We start from the raw sequence: 21,489 nt of genomic DNA, 5'->3' as shown, positions 1-21,489 counted from the left end.
TCTTGTGTCCAAAGAACGCATCATTTTTCCTCAAAAATCTAAGACATGCATCCATATTTTACATAAAAGCAAAAGCAATTTTATTGTTCAAATATATCAGCTTTAAAAACTCCTACTAGCTTCGCACACCGAGACGATTTTGAACATTTTTACCTAAATAAAATTCGCCGAAACTCGTAGAAGTAGAACCGTTTAAAGATAACAGTTGCTTTGACATAACAAAAAAAGATCTGGAATTTTCTTTTCTGCAGCACAAAAGCATATTCAAATTCACAGCTTATGCACGTTTAATGGTGACTCTACGTAATGTGAAAAAGAAGATGATGAGCATATGAATCTATCACAAAAAAAAATTAGTTTTGTGAAATTTTTACAATTTTGGAGAGAATAAAGTACATAGCCTTTGCTTCTTCATTTTAGCACAAACAAGACTATTTATTTATTGTATATACTATATAATGCAAAGAAAATGTACGTAGCCACGCAAATGTTTTAAGTTCATACACACTGTATACATAACTCATATGGAAAATGAGAAAATAAAAGGAATTATATTCGAACTATGTCACGAGATATCAACACAAGCTTCTCCACAACATTATTTAAAGACAAATGCATTCCTTACATTTTTCCATAGGTAACAATCTAAGAAAACAACAAACGCCATCTTTAAATCTGAAGCAGCATATAAATGAAGTTGTCAAAATAACATTCTATTTCACTGTGTGTGTACCACCCGAAGATTGATGTCAGGGAAATTAAACAATGGCTGACAGAAATATTCGAATTTCCTATTTTAAACAAATTTAAATTTAATCCTCTCTCTCTCTCTCTCTCTCTCTCTCTCTCTCTCACACACATACACACACACACACTCACTCACACACACATACACACACACAAAATTCGGTTTAATTCATGGTAAGTCATGATTTTGAATAATATTTATATCTTTTCTGAGACTCCACAATTCCTATTTAAAAACATACATTTAAGGTGATTAGATAGTAGAATATGTATACATGTAAATACAGTCGCTAATAAAATCAGCTCTTTAGGTGATTAGAGAGTATAATAGGCATAGTTGTAAACTCATACCCTAAAAAAGTCTATTTTATGTGATTTAGATATCCGAAAAGTCAAAGACGATAAAATAATATTATTTACAGTATTATAGTCACGATATTACAGAAAACGAAAACTGAAATACATTATATCGACGGAAGAGTAAGTGATGAGGTTCTAAAACAAAAAGAAATAAGTCTTATATTTATTAAGCTAATACAGCAAGTCTGCTCTAACTGTGACTAACATAGATTAAAGTATATGTTGGTTTGTTAGGACTAATCAGTAGAACAAATAACATAAACCATGATTTGCCGTTGTATCAAGATCTATATTGTCTGTAGTTGGCTTCAACTCTTTCCGAGTCTATATGGTATATTTTCTTAAAATTGTGGGTCGCATCGCAATAGTGCTTCCTTAATATATCTGAATACATACAACATATTACATGTTCAACCGTCACGTTCGTTTCTTTATATTTGATAATTAAAAATAAAACAAATTTGATTAATATCATCGAATTTCCTGGTGCATGAGCTCAAGCATGACTCCAATATATATTAATATCACGGAGCTTCCTGGTGAATATGCTGACGCAAAAGTCACATCCCCAAGGCCAATATTGTCCGCTTCAACACTTTGGAAGAATTACTGTAGATTACTCTTCCCTGTTTCAGTTCCAATTTAGGTGTTGAATCGGTAAAAGAAAAAATGTTAGGTCCTTAAAATAAGGATGAAAAGCCAAAGGTTAATTATATATTTGCGGTGTGTTCAATTCTACTGTCACTATAATTGTTTCAGTCATTCAACACTAAACTTTCTGGAAAATTTGTTCCGTATGCTCATGACACTAACATCAGCTCTGAATCAACCAGTATGAGAGATTTCAGTGCGTGAGTTCAAGAAAGAGCTAATTTGATTATGAAAGTATCCTACAAGAAAGACCTGAACTCCGATATAAATTTCACTATTCTGTATTGTCTACGCAACTATCACGCTGACTAGCTGCCTGGCTTTAATTGTTTTCATGTCCAAGGACAATAGATCTATTCTTCACAATAATCGTCGTATTCGGATCTTATCCTACGACATAAACACATGGAAAACACCATTCCCAGGACCTGAAATTCAAGAACATAAATTTAGCCTTTCTTGTAGTAACCGATGTGTTTTGTTATAGTCATTCCCTCTAATGATACAAAGAATACAAATATGAATTCCTAAACTTGGTTGAATATCAAAATACACTTTTAACGATATGAATATTGAGTACAATATCAAAATACACTTTTAATGATATGAATATTGAGTACAATATTAAAATACACTTTAAATGATATGAATACTGAGTACAAAATTATTTCAATATATAATGAATATTACACATTTCTTTAATCGTGTCTAACTTGAGAACAAGCTTAGTAATAAATAAGATCAAATAAGTATTGAAAATTTTAGTACACTACAGCCTTAAAAAGTGAGAGTAAAATTTTATACATAGAACCGGTTCTTCATCAATACCTTGAACAAAAGCATACGAAACAAAATTATATTAAAGTCATCAAAATAAATTGATTCCTTATTTATATGTTTAAAAGTTCTGAACATCTGGAAATGTAATTTAATATATGTTATATTAAATTATATATTTGACAAATGTGTTATATATTAGTAGATGTGTTATACAATTTATATCTCGCACCTGTATGATATACAATTGTATGTTGTACATGTGTTATATACAATTTATGTCACTTATATATAAGTAATCATCCATGTGTTATATAAAAGTATATATCTTAATCGAAATTAAAACCTCGATGAAGGTTTCATATTGTGTTTCTTCTTTGAACAGCAAAGCAGTTACAAAGAAGTAGAAGGATTGAAATGTCACGTATACAATTTACGAATCAGTTTGTCTAAGATAAAGGAGCCAAGGAACTACCATCGGCAACAATCGTCGTAAAGCTAAAAAGGTTATCAGCTACATCATTTATATTGTAATCTGCAAAGGGGTCTCTTTAACAAGAAAATCCCAAACTCGAGTGAATTCCGCAAGAAATCACTTGTTATCCCCCCTATTTCCAAGGACTTCTCGACAACAATCATTGCCTTCACTAACTGATATTATTAATACCTCTCTCTCATCCGGGGAATTCCCATCATTTTTCAAAACTGCCTCTGCTAAAGAAACCAACAATAGACCATAACGATTTAAAGAACTACCGCCCAGGTTTTTAATCCCCCATTCATATCAAAAATCTTAAAAAAGGTTGTTCTATCCCAGCTTGTATCTCATCTAAATTCAAGTAGTCTTTTTAGCAATGTACAATCTGCATATCGCCCTTGCCACAGTACTGAAACAACTCTTCTAAAAGTAGTTAATGACATTCTCTCTGCGTTGGATAGCGGAAAGATTACAGTCCTCATCCTCCTTGATTTGTCTGCAGCATTTGACACAATAGACCATGATATATTACTTCACCGTCTCCAGCATGTATTTGGCATTCATGATACAGCCTTACTGTGGTTCAAGTCCTACTTGGTCAACAGGACACAAATTGTATCTGCAAAAGGAATACACTCCAGCCCAGTTGATCAATGTTGTGGTGTTCCACAGGGGTCTGTTCTTGGACCTGTTCTCTTCATTCTTTATACTCAGTCGCTCTCAAGTGCCATAGATCATCATCCAGTGTCTCACCAATTGTACGCTGATGACACCCAAATATACAAATCTAGCTTCCCAACTGAAGTCGATGCTACCATCCAAGGTGTAGAGAGGTGCATTTCTGATGTGAAATCATGGATGACATGTAACAAGCTGCAGATGAATGATGATAAAACTGAGGCCATTCTGATCACAACTCAAAGACGTTATCATTCACATCCTTTACCTCAACAATAAATATCAGCAACACCAACATTAAATTCACACAATCAGTACGAAACCTAGGTGTTACTCTGGACAGTACTATCACATTGCACCAACATGTCATGAACATATGCAAGGCTGCATATCTTGAGCTGAGACGCATCAGCTCAATTCGCAAATATCTTTCAGTTGATGCCACTAAAACACTTGTGTGTTCATTAGTACTTTCAAGACTGGACTATTGTAACTTAGTTATGTCTGGTTCATCTCAATATCTACTCCAGAAACTTCAAAAAGTTCAAAACACAGCTGCTCGGATCATACTTAGAGTGCCACGATCAGATCAAACCTCACCGCTGCTCTGTACCCTACACTGGCTATCCATTCGATCCAGAATCAAACACAAAATTTGTTCTCTGTGCTACGTTTCACTGTCGGACTCTAGTCCAACATACCAATCCGACCTCACCCATGTGTACACTCCAGCGAGATACTTACGCTCCTCTTCTGACAATCGTATACTCATTATTCCAAGTATGAAAACAAAGTAATATGGACAGCGTTCTTTTGCATACCAGGGCCCAGCAACGTGGAATGAATTGCCCACTGAACTTAGACACAAAGACAGTGATCACATTCAAGAGGGCTCTCAAAACTCACTTATTTCGACTGCAAGAACAAATTTAAAGACTGAAAAATATTTCTTACCTTAAATATCCTCAGCATGTTTTTTTAATGTTATCTAATTTCAAGGTGTTTGTTTTTGTAATCATAGCATTATATGTTTTTATCTTATATGTGTTGTCTAATGTTGTAAAGCGCTTAGAGCTTCCAAAGATTCGGCGCTATACAAAGTCCTCATTATTATTATTATTATTACTGAAGTACTAACGCGCCAAGACTATAAATAATTCTCCTATAGTCAGTGAATGACCACAACTGCATCACAACTTCACAATTGCATGGCAACCTCGCAACTGCATGTGTTTTGCTTTTTCTTGTTAGATTTCCGTAACATATTGTGAGTACTTAAATACCATAGAAGACAAATAACCCCTCAAACACCCAATACAGGGAACTATTTTCCTACTCTACCCATGGGTCAGTCGAATCACCATTATAAACCTGATTCCACCGGTATCGCTCGACCATATTTGCCATCGTAGCAACCATAAAAGGCGTGTCCAGATGATGGAATAATTATTCCATTGTACAAAATATTAGTCCCTATCACACATGTTCCATATGGAGATACAGAATCACTCAACACCTTTAGATTTACTGGGAACTACGAAACTAAATCATGCCATAATGAAATCTCATTTTTATCTGTTGGCCACTCGCTAGCTCCCAGCTATGTCAGCTTGTGACCACTGAGGTGTCCACCCTCCATTTTGCCGAAATTTTTAAAGGTTTTTATATGTATGTGTGGCCCCAAAAGGTCTGTAATGTTGTATCAACACTGCACTATGTGACGTTTGTCCCTAGATATTGGCTAATTACTCGAGCTGAGGAAAATTTCCCCAAGACCGACTTCCCATAATCAAACAACTAATCACTAAAATCGAATAAATCCGTATGATGACGACGTAAATACAAATGGCACATACTCTACATGTATTAAAGTATAAACAAGGAGCGCTCATGGACCGATAACTGAGCATTTTGGGAATACCTGCTGACAGAGACCTAACTGTAGATGAAGTTGTACAGACAAATTTCGACTCATCTGCTTAAGAGAGGATCAGAGAACTTGCAAATCAGAATGCCTTTTTATCAGCTTTTTTATATTGCATATTTGTGTTTTCCAATGTAGAACACAATGAGGAATATCTTTCATCACGTGACTTCTGCTTTTGATCACATGGTCCCATGCCGCACTCATAGTACACACAAACTGGCAAAAAAATTCGTTGTTTCCATCATCACTTACGTGAGTAATATTTCACAATAACCCAGGTAAACATATATTGCAACATATTTACATAGTGAAACTTCCACTGGTTGAAGTTAATTTACCATTGACTCTTTGACTTTCATTGTATAACAGTTTCATATACAGAGGATCTCAAATGGGTAACGATTTAATATTGAATTTATGAAATAAGTTGAATAATGTGCAGCTTTTGCGAACCTTGGCGAGCAAAAGCTGGACAATATTCAACGAGTTTCATAAATTTAATATTAAATCATTACCCATTTGAGATTCTTTTTATCATATTTCAGAGAAAATTATTTAGATAGAAAGAAGAACGAATAATTTCGTTCATACTGACACACGATGCACCTTTCATTTGTTGTGCATAAAATATAGTCCCAAAAAATGTTGAACTAGTAAAAGTAGATTGTACTTTTTTACAAACTATAAATCAACGAAAAAGCTTCCGTTCGAATAAACAAAACATTTTATAACGACAAAATCATTTTTCAAAACAGAATGATCGATGCGATATGATGACACAATGTTTGATTCGGTAAACAGTAGGCCTAGAGTACATGTTTACCCTAAAATGTCTCTTTCAGAACTAAACATTACATTGTTGCGATTTTTATGTGAAATAGGATTACTGGATGCAGAAATTCCCACATTTACTGCAATGCATTTGTGACCGGATATTTGCAGTATTTGACTGGAACAAGACTGTACAGAAGATGTAAACAAATTTCTGTAAGTCGTATTTGCATTCCGTATGTACCACAGGTGCTCGACGCGAGCTTGATGTTGAGATGAGAAAAAAAACCTACAATAATCTGAAGGAAAAACATCATACAGAGTGACAAAAATACCGTAGATTACCTCCCCCCCCCCCTTGCCCATGACCCGTTCTGACATAGGACCCTCACTATTATAATATATAAGAGAGAAGGTACGGAACTTCCAATGTTACGGATATACCGCTCCCTCACCCCAACCCGCCATCAAATAAGCAATACCCTTAGTTTTACTTCTTTCTGTTGTTCTTCTCTTGCAGTTTTACGCCATTTTGCTCAATATGATAGTGTTATACACGACATAACAAACCCCTGTAGGTGTAACATATCCATATTCCGACAGCCGAGATAATTTTTCCTCAATTTCCTTCCGCGAGTCGAGTTTAAAAAATGGCCGCCAAATGTTCATTGAAAACCAAAAATTCCAGAATGCGGGGTTAAAAACGTTTTTCCACGATCCCAGCCAATCAGTAAAGAGGATACTGCACAATAATTTCATGGGCTTATTTGGACCAATCAGAATCACGTAAAGATATTTTAACATGTGGTAATATCAAAAATATGAAACTGCACATATTATAGGAAAACTATACCTACTATGTGATAAAAATGACGTCACAGTTGTCTGCTATTGTTATATCGCTTAATTTCAGTGGTTATCGAATCCACGCTGTAACCTCATTTCCAAATCTGCATCGAAAGTTTCAGTGGAAACCAAATATTGTACACTCTAATAAGGAAACATTTATAATATATATATTTTGACCAATTTATGCTTTATCTGTACCCAGTGGGCGCCGTTTTCGATAATCACCTACGTTTTCCAGCCAGGAAAGTTAGAAAAATAATACTTCATATAGTACCGGCGTCCGATAAGATATTTCCTCAGGATCGTATTGCGCCACATACTCGCAAAATATTGACCCTGCGATGCAATTTTCTCATCCTACACCAATATACATGAAGGATTTTATTAACGTCACATACGCTTAAAGGTCTTAAACAATGTCGCAGACCACACACATACACGCGCACGCACACATACATCAACAGCTCCCGTCAAGAACTCACAAACGCTCTTGTACATTTATGCTAATTGCTATTCAGTTGAATGTTTTGCAAGAAAGCCAGATATATAGCTACAGAAAAAAAGACCCATGTTACGTACATGAATGCAAAGATGTCTAAAACAATCCCTTCCAAAATGTCACAACAAAACTCACTGAAGAAACGACTAGATTTTAAGAGACAAATATAGAACCACTCATTTACTGAGGTAGTTTTACTTTGTAATCGATGGATAAATCAGCCAGGTCCTGGTGCATTTGAATAGGTTACAGAACATTTTAAATACAGGATTTCATAATCCTTTTAAGAAGACGATGATTTATGTAACATGTTAAAATGTCATTATAACATCTAAAACTTCTAACTTATATGTATTTTTCTGCCTTGTCGTTGTGTTTCGGGAAGAGACATATAAGATATTTCTTTATATTAAATAAGTGATTACTTGATTGACTTTTCGGGGAACTGATGAACGCCTAAATTTTGTGAATGATTGTTAAACGTTGGCAAGTATGTAAGACATACTTACTTTAAAGAAATATTTAAAGAATGAAATTAAACGAAAATATGGAAAATGTTAGCTCTAATCAAACAATGAAATGCATCCGGTGTTTGGTTTTTATTACAGGTACTCGAACTCTTTTGAAGCCCTTAGTCTGTGATTGCAGTACTTATGTGTGATTTACTATATCTGACATTTAGTATAATTATCTATTCAACCTTACTGTGTATAAACTTCAGTGCTGAGATATTTTTTGTAACAAGTTCGTGGAATAAAATAGAAATATTCACTGATTAACACGTAAAGCTTTTGTCGATTCTATGTCAAAAGAGAAATTAATAATCACTTGGGACTAATCTAAACTGTACGTGGTAAATATCAAATCTGACATTCTGAGAGGAAAATAAAAATAATCGTTGAATATGCGCAACATTCACACACCATAACATATATACCTTCTTTTGATCGGAAACCAATGAGATGGGGTTTTCTTAATGAAGTAGAATTGATCTTAAATACAATTCCACCTAATTCTCTCCTCTAAATATCAAACCAGTTAGGAATGAGAAAATAGCTTTGCTTGAGAGCATTAATAAACAACAGGTGGCATCACAATAGCTAATTAAAACTGCATTTATATGTTGAATGCATCATGTACATGTCTTTTATATGTTACTTACGGGGAAAATGTTTTATGATAAAAGTAAATAAGAAATAAGAAACAGTAATCAAAATAAAGTTACCTTACCAACGTTACTCGCTTATTAGTCGAGTCAAACTGTACAAAAAACAAAGAGTCTGACCTACCGAGCATAATGCGTCTGCAGATCAGGATTTGTGCTGTTGCTTCTACTGAATGCTCCTAGCAAACTGCACAGACCGTGATATGCTGATGCATTATGCGCCGGCAGATCTGTATCTGTGTAGTTTGCAAATGAACTCGTTGTATAAGCGAGTACATATGGTACGCAAAAGAAATAAACTAGCACAGTTCTTACCATGCCTACGATTTTAAAGGAAAAGAAAACATTAATTTTAAGAAGATATGGTAAATAAAAAAATTCATCATTCGTTAACATGTAGTCACCATTCTATAACTTAATAGTCAAATTCATATAGTATAACAACCTTGTATTCAGAGACGAACGTTCTACATTCTGTAAGGCATAGTCAAATTATATTTCGTCTATAATATCGATTAACAACCAAACAAATGAAGTACTCTGGCAGTTTCCCAAAATGGCCTGGTTAGAAGTATATAAAAGCATTCACATACTCATGAGACAACTCATAATTCTAACGGATCAGTTCGAAGACACTGACCAATGTGACGTCAAAATTTAGAGAAACATCTTTTGAGCTTGAGAATATCGTGACCTATTTTTGTTGTGTATTTCAGTTCATTCTACAATCTAATGATACATTTGGCACAGTCTGAAAGCTATATGGATTGATTGTCCTTAACTCGTTATAGCCTGGTCAAAACTGCGTTTACGTTACAGTTTTGTCCACTTGAGTTCGACTATACATATAAACACTGAGACGACACTACTGGTCAGTGAACACATATACGTACGTACATACATACATACATACAAACATACATAGAAAGCACTTGATTGCTGAGTGTGATATGTGTGTTATGTGATTTGGATTTTTAACGTAGTTTAACAATTTTTCAGTCATATTGCTACGATGTCTGCAATGTGGCAGGTTATAGGTCTAGCACTGGGGCATCATGCCGCAGGCACGTAACATGATGTCCCACCCAGTCACATTATCCTGACACCAGGCCGACCAGTCCAAACACTAACCTCTTAATGCTGAGCGCCAAGCGAGGCAGCTGTCAGTATCATTTTTGTAAGTCTTTGGTATGACTCGGCCGGGGATCGAACCCACGACCTCCCGCATCCGAGGCGGACGCTCTAGCCACTAGGCCACCGGAGCGGTGACTACTGAGTGAAGTTTCAATGTATCAAATGGATTTTTTTTCAGTACATAGTGTTAGAGATAAAGTGTATGGATGACAAACTCGTGCAATCTATAATAACGGTTCTTCCTTATTTCAGAGTAATATTGACCGTATTTGTTCAAGAAATATATTTTCATTAGGAATTCCGCACATACAAACGAACGCCAAGGCAAATAGGCAACGCGCTGGAGTTATTACACTCTAACAATTAATTCCACCTTGATTATTATTACCAGCACCACCAAAACCAACACTGCAACCCATGTACAGCAAAAGGTAACTCCTACCACTCATCCTCCTCCTAAAACTAATACCATTATTATTATTATTATTAGTAGTAGTAGTAGTTGTTGTTGTTGTCGTTGTTGTTGTTGTTGTTGCAGCAGCAGCAGTTGTAGTATTGCTACTGCTATAGTTTCTACTACTGCTACAAGTTTTAATTCTGGTACTATCTTTGTTTGCACATTTTTTAATTTGTCCATTATTCACTTCGTGTTAAGAGAAATAAAAAATAGCCAACTGTCATTAACTGTAATAGGCTACTATGTTTAAATGGATATGGTACCGTTTAAAGCATTGCTTGCTCTCCTCGTCATTGCTCTGTACCACCACGGCTATAAGAACAACAACTGCTACTACCACTAGTACTAACCTGACGGATGAGAAGGCAATTACTACATTAATAGAACACAAAATATTACCATTATGAAAGCGATACCAGCAAGAACTCCCACCAAAATGTTGATATTCTCCACTAAAATACCCTGAAGCCGTGTAAAGCAACCCTGCAAAGGAAAAGTATTATTATTGTTATTATTATTATTATTATTATTATTATTATTATTATTATTAATTTTATTTTTATCACGTTCATTCATCTACCACAATGTATACATGTGTATATGATTCATACGAGTAATAGGACATTTTCCCCTATAATAACCGAGGCACGAAAAGGTCTTTAAGGCGAGAATGACTCCTCGCTCGTGCTTTATCTTTCAAGTCACACATTTATTTTGATAATGCCCGCGAGTGTGCAAGGACGCGTTCTGCAGTGTAATTTCCTCGTTTCTGAATTTCTAGAAGGCACTGGTTATGTAATTTTGAAAGAGCTTTGAAAGAACTGAGATGTTTTATACCAAGGTCTCCTGTTGTTTTTTTTTTCTATATTCGTCAGTATTTACGGATTAACAGGGGTTCGCTGATTTATTTCATTTCGTAGGTGTTAGCGAAGACGAGTTTGTTGCTGAGCGTGATTTTTTTATATTACAGTTTATAGGAAATACAGGTAGTGATGAGAAAATGGTAAATTCTTTACGGAAGTTGATGGTAATCAAAGAAACCATACAAGAATTCGATGAAATTTGTCAAATTGTGAGGATTTTCTTGACGCTGAACTCGTGGTCTCTTCTCATCAATAGAAAGCTTACTTTTAAGAAGTTGTGTGTATTCTGAAATCAAAGACAATGAAAAACGTTCATTGCAAACAAAGGCTATTCGGTGCGAAAATTCAGACAGTCGAATTTTAAAAATCACCTAGCTGATGATGGCATTAGTCAAGTGAACCCGAAAGGAATTCCCTAAAACAAGTCTTTGTGAGGTGTCACGCTAAGATAATCCCAATACAATTTAGAGAACTTATAGCAACAGTTAGAATATACATAAAAAATGAATGATGGAAACTGACGCAGGTGTTCGAAAACATAGATAACCTACATATGTTCCATTAGGCAGCATAGTACTAATGTAGGCGTTATACACCAAGCAATGGACTGTACAAATGAAAATAGTACATATATAGGCATTTTACACCAAGCAACGGACTGTACAAATGAAAATAGTACTTATACAGGCATTTTACACTAAGCAATGGACTGTACAAATGAAAATAGTATTTACAGATGCATTTTAGACTAAGCAATGGACAGTACAAATAAAATTAGTCCTTATGTAGGCATTTTACCCTAAGCAATGGGTTCTACAAATGAAAATAGTACTTATATAGGCATTGTACACTAAGTAACGGACTGTCAAATCAAAATAGTATTTACATAGGCATTTTACACTAAGCAATGGACTGTACAAATCAAAATAGTATTGATAGAAGCATTTTACACTGAGCAACGGACAGTACAAAATGAAAATAGTACTTATATAGACATTTTACACTAAGCAACGGATTGTACTAATGAAAATAGTACTTTTGCAGGCATTTTACCCTAAGCAACGGACTGTACAAATGAAAATAGTATTTATAGAGGCATTTTACACTAAGCAATGGACTGTAAAAATGTAAATAGTACTTATATATTCAGTTTGCAATAATTTGTGTGTCCGCAAATACTTTCTAATAAAATAAAACTTGTACATTTTACTTTTCGTTAGTCATACAGTTGGTGAACAAAGTTAAACTTTCGATTTCTATTTTCAGAAAAGAATCGGGTTTTCAATATACGTTTCAAGTTCAACATATATTATTTGTCTCAGTTTCATATCTGTACCTATCCTATTCTCATGCATAGAAAATATTTATTCTTTTTGACATTTTTCTTCCAGCTCGCTCATTCACGATCCAGACACATCGATATGCAAACTTTGGCAAATTATAAGATATGGTCTACAAATACTGCATTTGTAAGAAATACTACTGCAAACTGTTAGACGTCTTTGTGAATGTATGGGATTTCTTGCCTTTGTTTAAGAAATCTTTGATTTGTTAAGAAACCATTCGCTATGTGTTACGACAACGAGACGCTTCTATCATGCTGATGCTAACGAATGCATCTACGAGGTAAACTGTACATAGGAGTGCGGCAGTTCAAGTGTACAAAAGCACGTCAACATGGCAGAAATAGACTACCAGTGCAATTATTCAGGAACGAAGCAATACCTGTCGAAACTAATTCCAGAATAAAAGCCTACTTTCAATGTATCATGTTTCACATTGACAGGTTTTGACATTCAAAACGCGTAATTGCTACGAAGAGAATTGGTAACTATGTAAACAGGATATAGAATTCTTCCACTTTATAAGCCCAACAATAACTGGCTTCTGACCCCATCAATAAAATGCCTAAATTGTTCACAAATTAGTCACGCCTGTATTTTCCACTATGGCATTGTAAATTTATCGGACATGAAATTCCTATATGTTACAAAAGTGTTCGCGCAAAAAGTAGTAGACACATAAAATTTGTTCAGAACCATAAAGGAGCGAGGGAAAAGAGGGAAAATATACGAATGATATTGACAGATGTCTTATAAAGGAACCTGGATATACAACAATGTTGCACTCCTTTATGGACAATCTATTTTGTTGCAAAATTCCGATTTAGCTGGACATTTTCCCTTACAACGTTCTTTGCCGAAATAATCTGCGAGCATAAAGTAGAAAAAAATCAACAATAATTCTGGTCTTAACTAATATTAATAAAAGTTATATAAATATGATTTGGCAATATAGTAGATCAAAATTCAATAAAAGTTCAATTGAAAGAGAAGTTATTTTTTATCTCAACTTTCTTTTTAAGCTTTTTGATCAATTATGAAATCAGCAAATTTTCCCCATTAAACTCAGTACCCAAGAACGATTCAAATGAGAGAAGAGTTATTTTAGATCTCAACTTTCTTTTTTTTTTGTGAAAGTTTTGATCATTTTTTGTAATTGGCAAATGTCATTATGTAGGCAACGAACAAAACTGAAATATCCTACTGTCGATTATTTGGAAAACATAATCAAAATTAAATGTAGAAACGTATTGTTTTTTTACGAGAGATCTTAAAGGAGTCTACAGACAAATTCCTGATTATCCCTGTAATGTATTTAGCGTTGGTTTTCAAAGATTAAAAATCAAACAATATATATATATATTTTTTTAAATTTTTATCTATGGACCAAAGACAACTAGCTTACATTTGTCAGAGACTTGCTAATTGCACAAGTCATTTATTTACTTTGTTAGGTATCTGAATTGTCAATTATTTAAATTTTTGGGAGTTACTGACTTTCCATTCATTACTTAATAAATCATCGCAGGAACTTTGTCTTCTTTTGAACATTTTTATTTTTATCATTGAAGAGGTTATAGTAAAGGGTTGCGTGCCTTCTTCAAGAATGTTTATGGCAGGTATCTTGCTCAATGCAGAACATTGACTTCAGAAAGTATTCCCTAAAGAGTGTAAGAAGCAGATTGCAGGTGCGCGTTGCGAGGTACTAATTAAATGAAGTTACGCTATAGAGTTGGATTGTATTGATAAATACCTGTCAAGCGCCTTCCAAATTAGGATGAAACTATTTATCAGCTGTTCATATATATATTGACCTTGAGGTTGCAGTAATACAGATAATTTAGTTAGTGTCTGAGATCTCATGTGGGTAATGAGATTGTTGTAGGAACTTACGATCTCGGAGACAGAGAGGCTATTAACATCATCTGTGTCAACATGACTAATAATATATTTGAAACTGATACAGCCCTGCTTTGTTTTCATATTATTCTGTAATTTTTATCTGAAATGCTTAGAGCTTAGTGTGCCAAATGTTTGTGTCACGGAACTGTATAAATCCTTTTATTTATTAAATACATGTACTCGGGTTTCGTTTTATGTGTACTACGATACCCGAGGGTGATTTATGTATATTGTACAATATTTCGAAATGGTGAGTTAGTTTCATCCTACGCCGCACGTACGAAGTGCTTTCAATGGGAAAAACCGAATGCTTCCAGCGCACAGACGATGTATGACGACTTCGTCTGTGTATAAATGCCCCACCGTAAGATTAAATCTTCACATTACGGAACGACTTGTCAGTGAGCAGTCTACTTGAAGGACTTGCACATCCTCAGCTGTAGAGGTATGTGAATTATTAATGTATTGTGTATAAGTTATAACTATTGTACTACCACGTTTATTTTTGTATGTTTCCTATGTAGCTTCGGCTTACACAGTATAATGCAAATAGTTTCTGTTCTTGTTTGTGACTTAGCAAGGAATTTATATTAGCAATATAAAGCTGCATTTTTAAGAAACGTTTTAGTACCGTAGGATTGTTGTCGGACATGGTTAGGTTTACTTCTGAACCTGTTTGTTGTTTTGTAATTGTGCCGATAATTTAATCTGTATAACTTACCGTATATAACGTCATTACGTTTTATCGTATTTGCTCGTGTCATGCATAATACACGGTGTTAGATGTATTTTCAGCTGACCCAGTGACCGAAGCGATCCGAGTTATCGGAGTGATCGGATCCGACGTAGTACCAGCTCCAGAGCTAACCATAGAAGTCGACCATAGCAGCTGTGAAGCTGAACCATAGCAGCCGTAGAGCTGAATAAACCATGTTGAGTAGCAGGTGATCGGGCGATGCTGACCGTGATTGGTGGGCGCTGATTGCTTGATTGACCAACCTGAAATACTGACGGCTTGATTGCCCAGTGTGACAGGTAGCTGAGTGTGCTGGTGACGGAGTGTGTAATTCCATACATGTAATCTTTTAGCCGTGGGCTAATTTTTGCGGTTTGTAAAACCCAGTTATGTTTTTTGGGACTGTAAAGATAATTTGTACATCTGTCCCTTTTGTTTGCATAATATTCACTATTTGAGTGAATACATTTTACTATGAGTAAAATACATTTTGTTTTTTTAAGTCCGTGCGTTTTATGTTAATTCATCCAATATTTGGATCATATACACGCACATATTAATCATAATTAATTGCTCATTCATGTCGTTCGTTATTAAACATTGTATTTGTATCACCATCAAAAGTGTTATGTTGTAAATCCGAAATCCCTCCCGGTTATCTTGTTACAGTTTGTGACATATTTGTCGATGGAACCACTCCGAATCGTAACTGAAAATGTATTTCATTCGGAAAGAAAAGATCCTAAAGTTTGAAGATTAAAGAATTCTTTTTTAACTATTACTTTCTCTACGAGTTCAAAGCAAATGTATTCCTTGTGGGCATAACTAATGCAATCCCTATAGAGATGGGTATCCCTTGCAGGCATCACTAATCAATACCCATGTAGCTGGATACTCTTTGTAGGCATCACTAATCAATACCCATGTAGCTGTATACTCTTTGTAGGCATCACTAGTCCAATCCAAATGTAGCTTAATTAGTTCAGAAGGAACCTCACAAAAGTATAACTACCTATTCCAAAACACTGAGATTAAATATCTATACAAGTGTTGAAAATTGGTACCCCTTGATACCTTCCCAACAACTTTTATCCTTTCTATTCGCGGACAGACTTTTCACAGATCTATAGATTCTGTGAAAAATTGTCAAAAGGAAAATTTAGAATTTTTTTTTTCTTTTCTTTTCAAGGCCTCGCATTGTGGTACGTCACACCTTGGGATCTGGTCTTTGCATTTGGGTCATATTGCATTCATTCAGCTGTGACCAAAATAAGTATTTAATTGAAGCGTGGAAGGAATCTATTTTATGCATTTAAGCGTCCATACTAAATTCTGCCAAAGAACGAAAGAATCCACTTTTATAAATGTTTTCCTGAGCTATCTGAGTCATTTATCAGATATTCTTGTTGGTTCCAATCTCACTCTTAATCTCACTTCTGCTGTAGGCATCTTAAAGCATGAGTTCGGAACTAATAATATTGATCAGTATATTAATGGATAAACGAATATTACATTACTGAATATCAGAATAATAATGGATACCAGCATATTAATGGATATCAGTATATATATTTATAAACGAAAATTTTATTAATGGATATCAGAATATTAATGAATATCAGCAGATGAATGCATATCAGTATATTATTGGATATAAGAATATTAATGGATATCATTATAGTATTGAGATATAAGTATCGTGCCTCAATAAATCTGTCATCTAAAATTAGAGTAAATTTTTTAGTAGTGTGTGTGTGATTTGGATTTTTAACGTAGCTTTAACAGTTTATAGTGATGTCAAGCACTGGGGCATCGTGCCACAGACATGTAGCATGATGTCCCACCCAGTCAAATTATCCTGATACCAGGCCGACCAGTCCTAACACTAACCTCTTAATGCTGAACGCCAAGCGAGATAGCTGTTAGTACCATTTTTGTAAGTCTTTCGTATAACCCACTACCTCCCGCATCTGATGCCGACGCTCTAACCACCTCGAGCAAGGTCATTGTTGCATAAATGTATAGATTGTTATGGGGACATACATTGAAACCAATCCTTACAAGTATTCACGAGGTACTCGTACACGTACTAAGACCTATTCCCACAAGAGTATTCACGATGTAATCTATATAAATGCTGATGCATGAAAAGCCATATGTCTTACCAAGTGTTTCAGAAATTAAAATCTCAGTGCGGTTGGGGCAATTATAAGTAAGTAAAGTCAGTATGACCATTTTATAACCAGCAGTTGCCTAGCTATGGTAAACAAAAACACGCATGGATAATGTTTGCTTAAAGCAAAACACCATTAGCTTGTCAGATCTGTCCGGCAGCGTCAGTACGAGCTTTTTTGAAACGTTCTGAACATTTTACTATAACTTTCTTTTGCTTCTTTGAACCTGTCAATAAATCTAATGCCGACCGGTAGACAACGTAACGTTCTATACGCAATTAGGTTCTGTACATATATAGGGAAGTGACAGTGACGTAAAAATGTCGAAATTATGTTACTGTGCAAAGACCATACTGAGGAATCCTACGTACTATTAAAATTTGCCAATCAACATTCTGTCTTATCCTAAACAATTTCAATCGATTCATAGTTTTAAAGATGGTCATGAATCCATGGAAGATATTAATGTTCTAGAATTATGTACCAATTACATAGTTAACTGACAAGAGTAATCATATAACTAGATGGCAAACATGGGTGTCAAGAGAGATTGATCCTGATTTGGAATAAATGTTGCCCTCAACAGTTAGATATTAAATTGATAAGCAAAATTATCTGTAGTGCGCGCTGAAATATCTATCGAAGGATTCAATGTTAGTTATTGGCATTAGCCCGTAAAGTGTCCCTCAAAACGACTCCCTTTGTTTTAACCGAACGTACATGATTCAAAGGTTTTTAATTTGTATTTTCAATAGATATATATCGTTCAGTAATACCTCGGTAAAGAGTTCATCGTTCTCTTGTTTCGGAGTTGCAGGTGGCTTTAGGTAAGGAATCAGATTCCGGTCTGTGATGCCCTGGCATTTATTGAGATTTGGTGTGTTCACTCGGTCTCTGCAACAACTCTCTGGGACGTATTTTAACTGTTTTTCTGTAATTGAAATCAGAGATGATTTTGATGTTTCGCCGCATTTGGTATAATAATGGTCTGACAACACTAGCTGATCCTCGATATATTTCCGGCTAAAAAATGTCACATGACCACAAGCAAACACTCAGTAAATATTCAATAAATATTTAGATTATTCTGACTGCAGTCTGAATGATACATGGAATAACTAACAATAAAAATTAACAATGAATGAGAAAATGTTATTTACAATCTTATATAGTACAACTTGTCGAATCCAAGTACTCTCGGAACCAAAGTATGGTTACAGTTGACAGTTATTCGGAGTAGAAAAAAAGGCATGCTAGTATAGACTGAGAACGTTCTATTTATTTTACAAGAATGCTTTGGAGCCAGTCTGTGAGGTTATCAAACAAACATGTTATGCTAAAAATTAAAATCGCTGAATCTATGTTTGGTTGGCCATTTTAATATCATGTTAGCCAGGCCATAACAGAAAATATTTAGATCTATTTCAAACCAATGCTTTATTAAGTTGTAATCATTTTGTTACCCAACCAGTTATAAAAAGTTTGAGTTTAATTTCAACATCACATTAATTTTATATTTCGAAGGCCAGGATTCCGATTTTCGCCTGCCTATTGTACTTAGTCCGGACTTTTCTGACATTCTATAATACACGCACACTGTTAAAGTGCGCTCACGACACGATGGCAATGTGTTTACACAGAAGGAAAAAAATGAGGAGATGGTCCATCCTCGACCATTCACATTTCCATTATATTCATACTAAATATTTATGTTTTCCTTGCCTCATATTACAAACGAATAGTCAGATATTAGTGCAAGCATAGCCTGGTACGATGATGTGTCAAAGTGACATAGGATCTAGGAAAGCTAAAAGAAACAAAACCATGCACCCCTTGTCTAAATATCGGCTTTGTCGATGATCTGCCACCAATAGGTGCGCCCGCTTTAGTGAGTCATGCAGCGGACACTGCTTCTGTACAGTTTACTGCACCATTTGCGCACGTCAGTAATATATGATGTATAATTTCTTCCGTAAAATTGAATTGGCACAGCAGTAGGATGTCATTCACCAAAATTTGATCTTGAACAACTAAACGTGCATTGACAACAAAAATTTGAAGATTCATGACTAAGTTCTATAGTAGTAGTGGTAGCAGCAGAAGCTTTATGTAGTTATTGTAATCATGATCATCATCATCATCGTATTCATCATCATCATCATATTCATCATCATCATCATCATCATCATTGATACAGCAAATAAATAAATAAGTTATTGTTCATTTTGTTATTATTTACTAAATCATTTAATAAAAGCGCTAAAGAAACTTTCAAGCAATCTTTTTATATCAAATCAAAATCTCAATCATTTTCCTTTTCTGGGACAGAATACATATTTCGTATTGCATAAATTAACACGATTATTTTCTTTTATGTAATAGATTCTCCGCCATTAGTTTTGAATCAACTATCCGATCAAATATCTGATATATTATGTTAGTTATATTTGAGAAATGGTAATGTTTTGTGTGAAAGATGGAATAACGACTCACCTATACTTTGAAGTGTGCGGGTAAAACAGCTGAAGGAAATCTATAATGCATAATGCTAAGTAATGATATTTATATAGACGTTATAAAGAGTTGAGAATTGAAAAAGATTGTATTATACGCATCATCGCTAGATATGGATTAGTCAGTTATGCTTAATTAGTCCAAAATTAATGTTCACGGAAAATTATTAGAAACTTTTCATTTATTCATTGTAATACACAAGATAAGAAAAGAATTTAAGGTAAAAATATATGCAACGCACTTTTAGTCAGCATATTTTGTAAAGGAAACATTAATAAACATTCACAATGGTACTTACTCTTAGTTATAATTTTGCAGCGATGTGGACACTGTAGTGTCGAAATATAAAAGAGGAACGTAGTCACTATTTATGACACTTGTCTTAAAGTTACCTTAACAGTTCGTATTTTAAGCCTGGTGAAATATCCTTAAGTAAAGATTACTTGCTTTGGTAGACGCAATCTCATTATAGAAAACGCAATATAGAAAATTCGAAAATAATTGGTGTCGTATGCATCAAATCCGCAAAATAATGAATATGCTTCATTGAAAAGCTAGAAAACATGTATCTAATGGACATGTGCCTGGTTTCCATAGCAATAAATAGGACAAATAAATTCAGATAGAGTTTGACTGACCTGAATTAGCAAGTCAATAGAACAAAGCTAACGGATAGTTACGTCTTGATTTTCAATGACACTCAAAACTTGTTGATCCTAACTACGAAAACTGAAATATAAATGGTCGCTACGAGATAGTCTGCCAATATATAATTCTTAAAAATGCACATAAGTCATCCAGTACACTCACGACTGCGGTTTAGTGTTCAAAATAATGTTCTTTCCAAGTTTAAACTTCTTTCTTTTATATGTACATATTGTTATTTAATTTCCAAATTGTATTTATATTATATTTTAGAGTTTTAATTTGCTTATATGTCTTCAAGACCATGACGATATAGTTCCTGTTCTTTAGCCAAATTGATAAAGTCATAATTTTCCGCAGTATCTATAAAGAGAGCATAGTTGTCAAGATGTTCGGCGTAGTATGGTTTAATGGTTTACGATACTTCACCACAAGCTGTTTATTTAGTGCAAGCCATATGAGTACAGTGGTTGTCCAAGGACACACCATAGTGGACTATCCGGGCTGATCTGATGGTAAGATTCGAACCAGCCAGCACCTCCATTAGTCGCCTCTACCACATACAGGAAAGATCATCGTGCCATACAAAGCGACTAACTGAGGCAATAGAATGTGTGTTAGTAAATGTTGATATTGTCAACAAGTTTTCGTTTTTATTACACGCACATTGTACCCTCGTATACAAAAGAGATTATGAAAAACTATGATGTAAGAAATACATCAAAAGCATTGACTATTAATTTTATCTGAATATTACATGCGGCTTAAATTTAAACTGATGCTGGAGATCTCCATAATCTTTAGGCAACAAATAAACAA

At 34.6% G+C, this 21,489-nt stretch overlaps 1 protein-coding gene across 1 annotated transcript in view; it reads right to left on the bottom strand.

Annotated features, from left to right (window-relative positions):
* Positions 1-269: 269 nt before the first annotated feature.
* The window catches only part of LOC149787997 (tetraspanin-9-like), a 44,829-nt gene continuing 23,609 nt past the window's right edge, over positions 270-21,489 (bottom strand). Inside the window, exons 7-9 of the mRNA XM_089974280.1 lie at positions 18,288-18,442; positions 10,893-10,976; positions 270-2,186 (exon numbers count right to left, since the gene is read on the bottom strand). Of these exons, the coding sequence (XP_089830406.1) occupies positions 2,112-2,186; positions 10,893-10,976; positions 18,288-18,442 (314 nt within the window). The 3' untranslated portion in view covers positions 270-2,111. The remainder of the gene's footprint in view (positions 2,187-10,892; positions 10,977-18,287; positions 18,443-21,489) is intronic.

Source organism: Sinohyriopsis cumingii, chromosome 11, assembly GCF_028554795.1.
Source record: "Sinohyriopsis cumingii isolate HCF-2022 chromosome 11, ASM2855479v2, whole genome shotgun sequence".
Classification (NCBI taxonomy): Eukaryota; Metazoa; Mollusca; class Bivalvia; order Unionida; family Unionidae; genus Sinohyriopsis; species Sinohyriopsis cumingii.
This window is presented reverse-complemented; position numbering and strand designations above follow the sequence as displayed.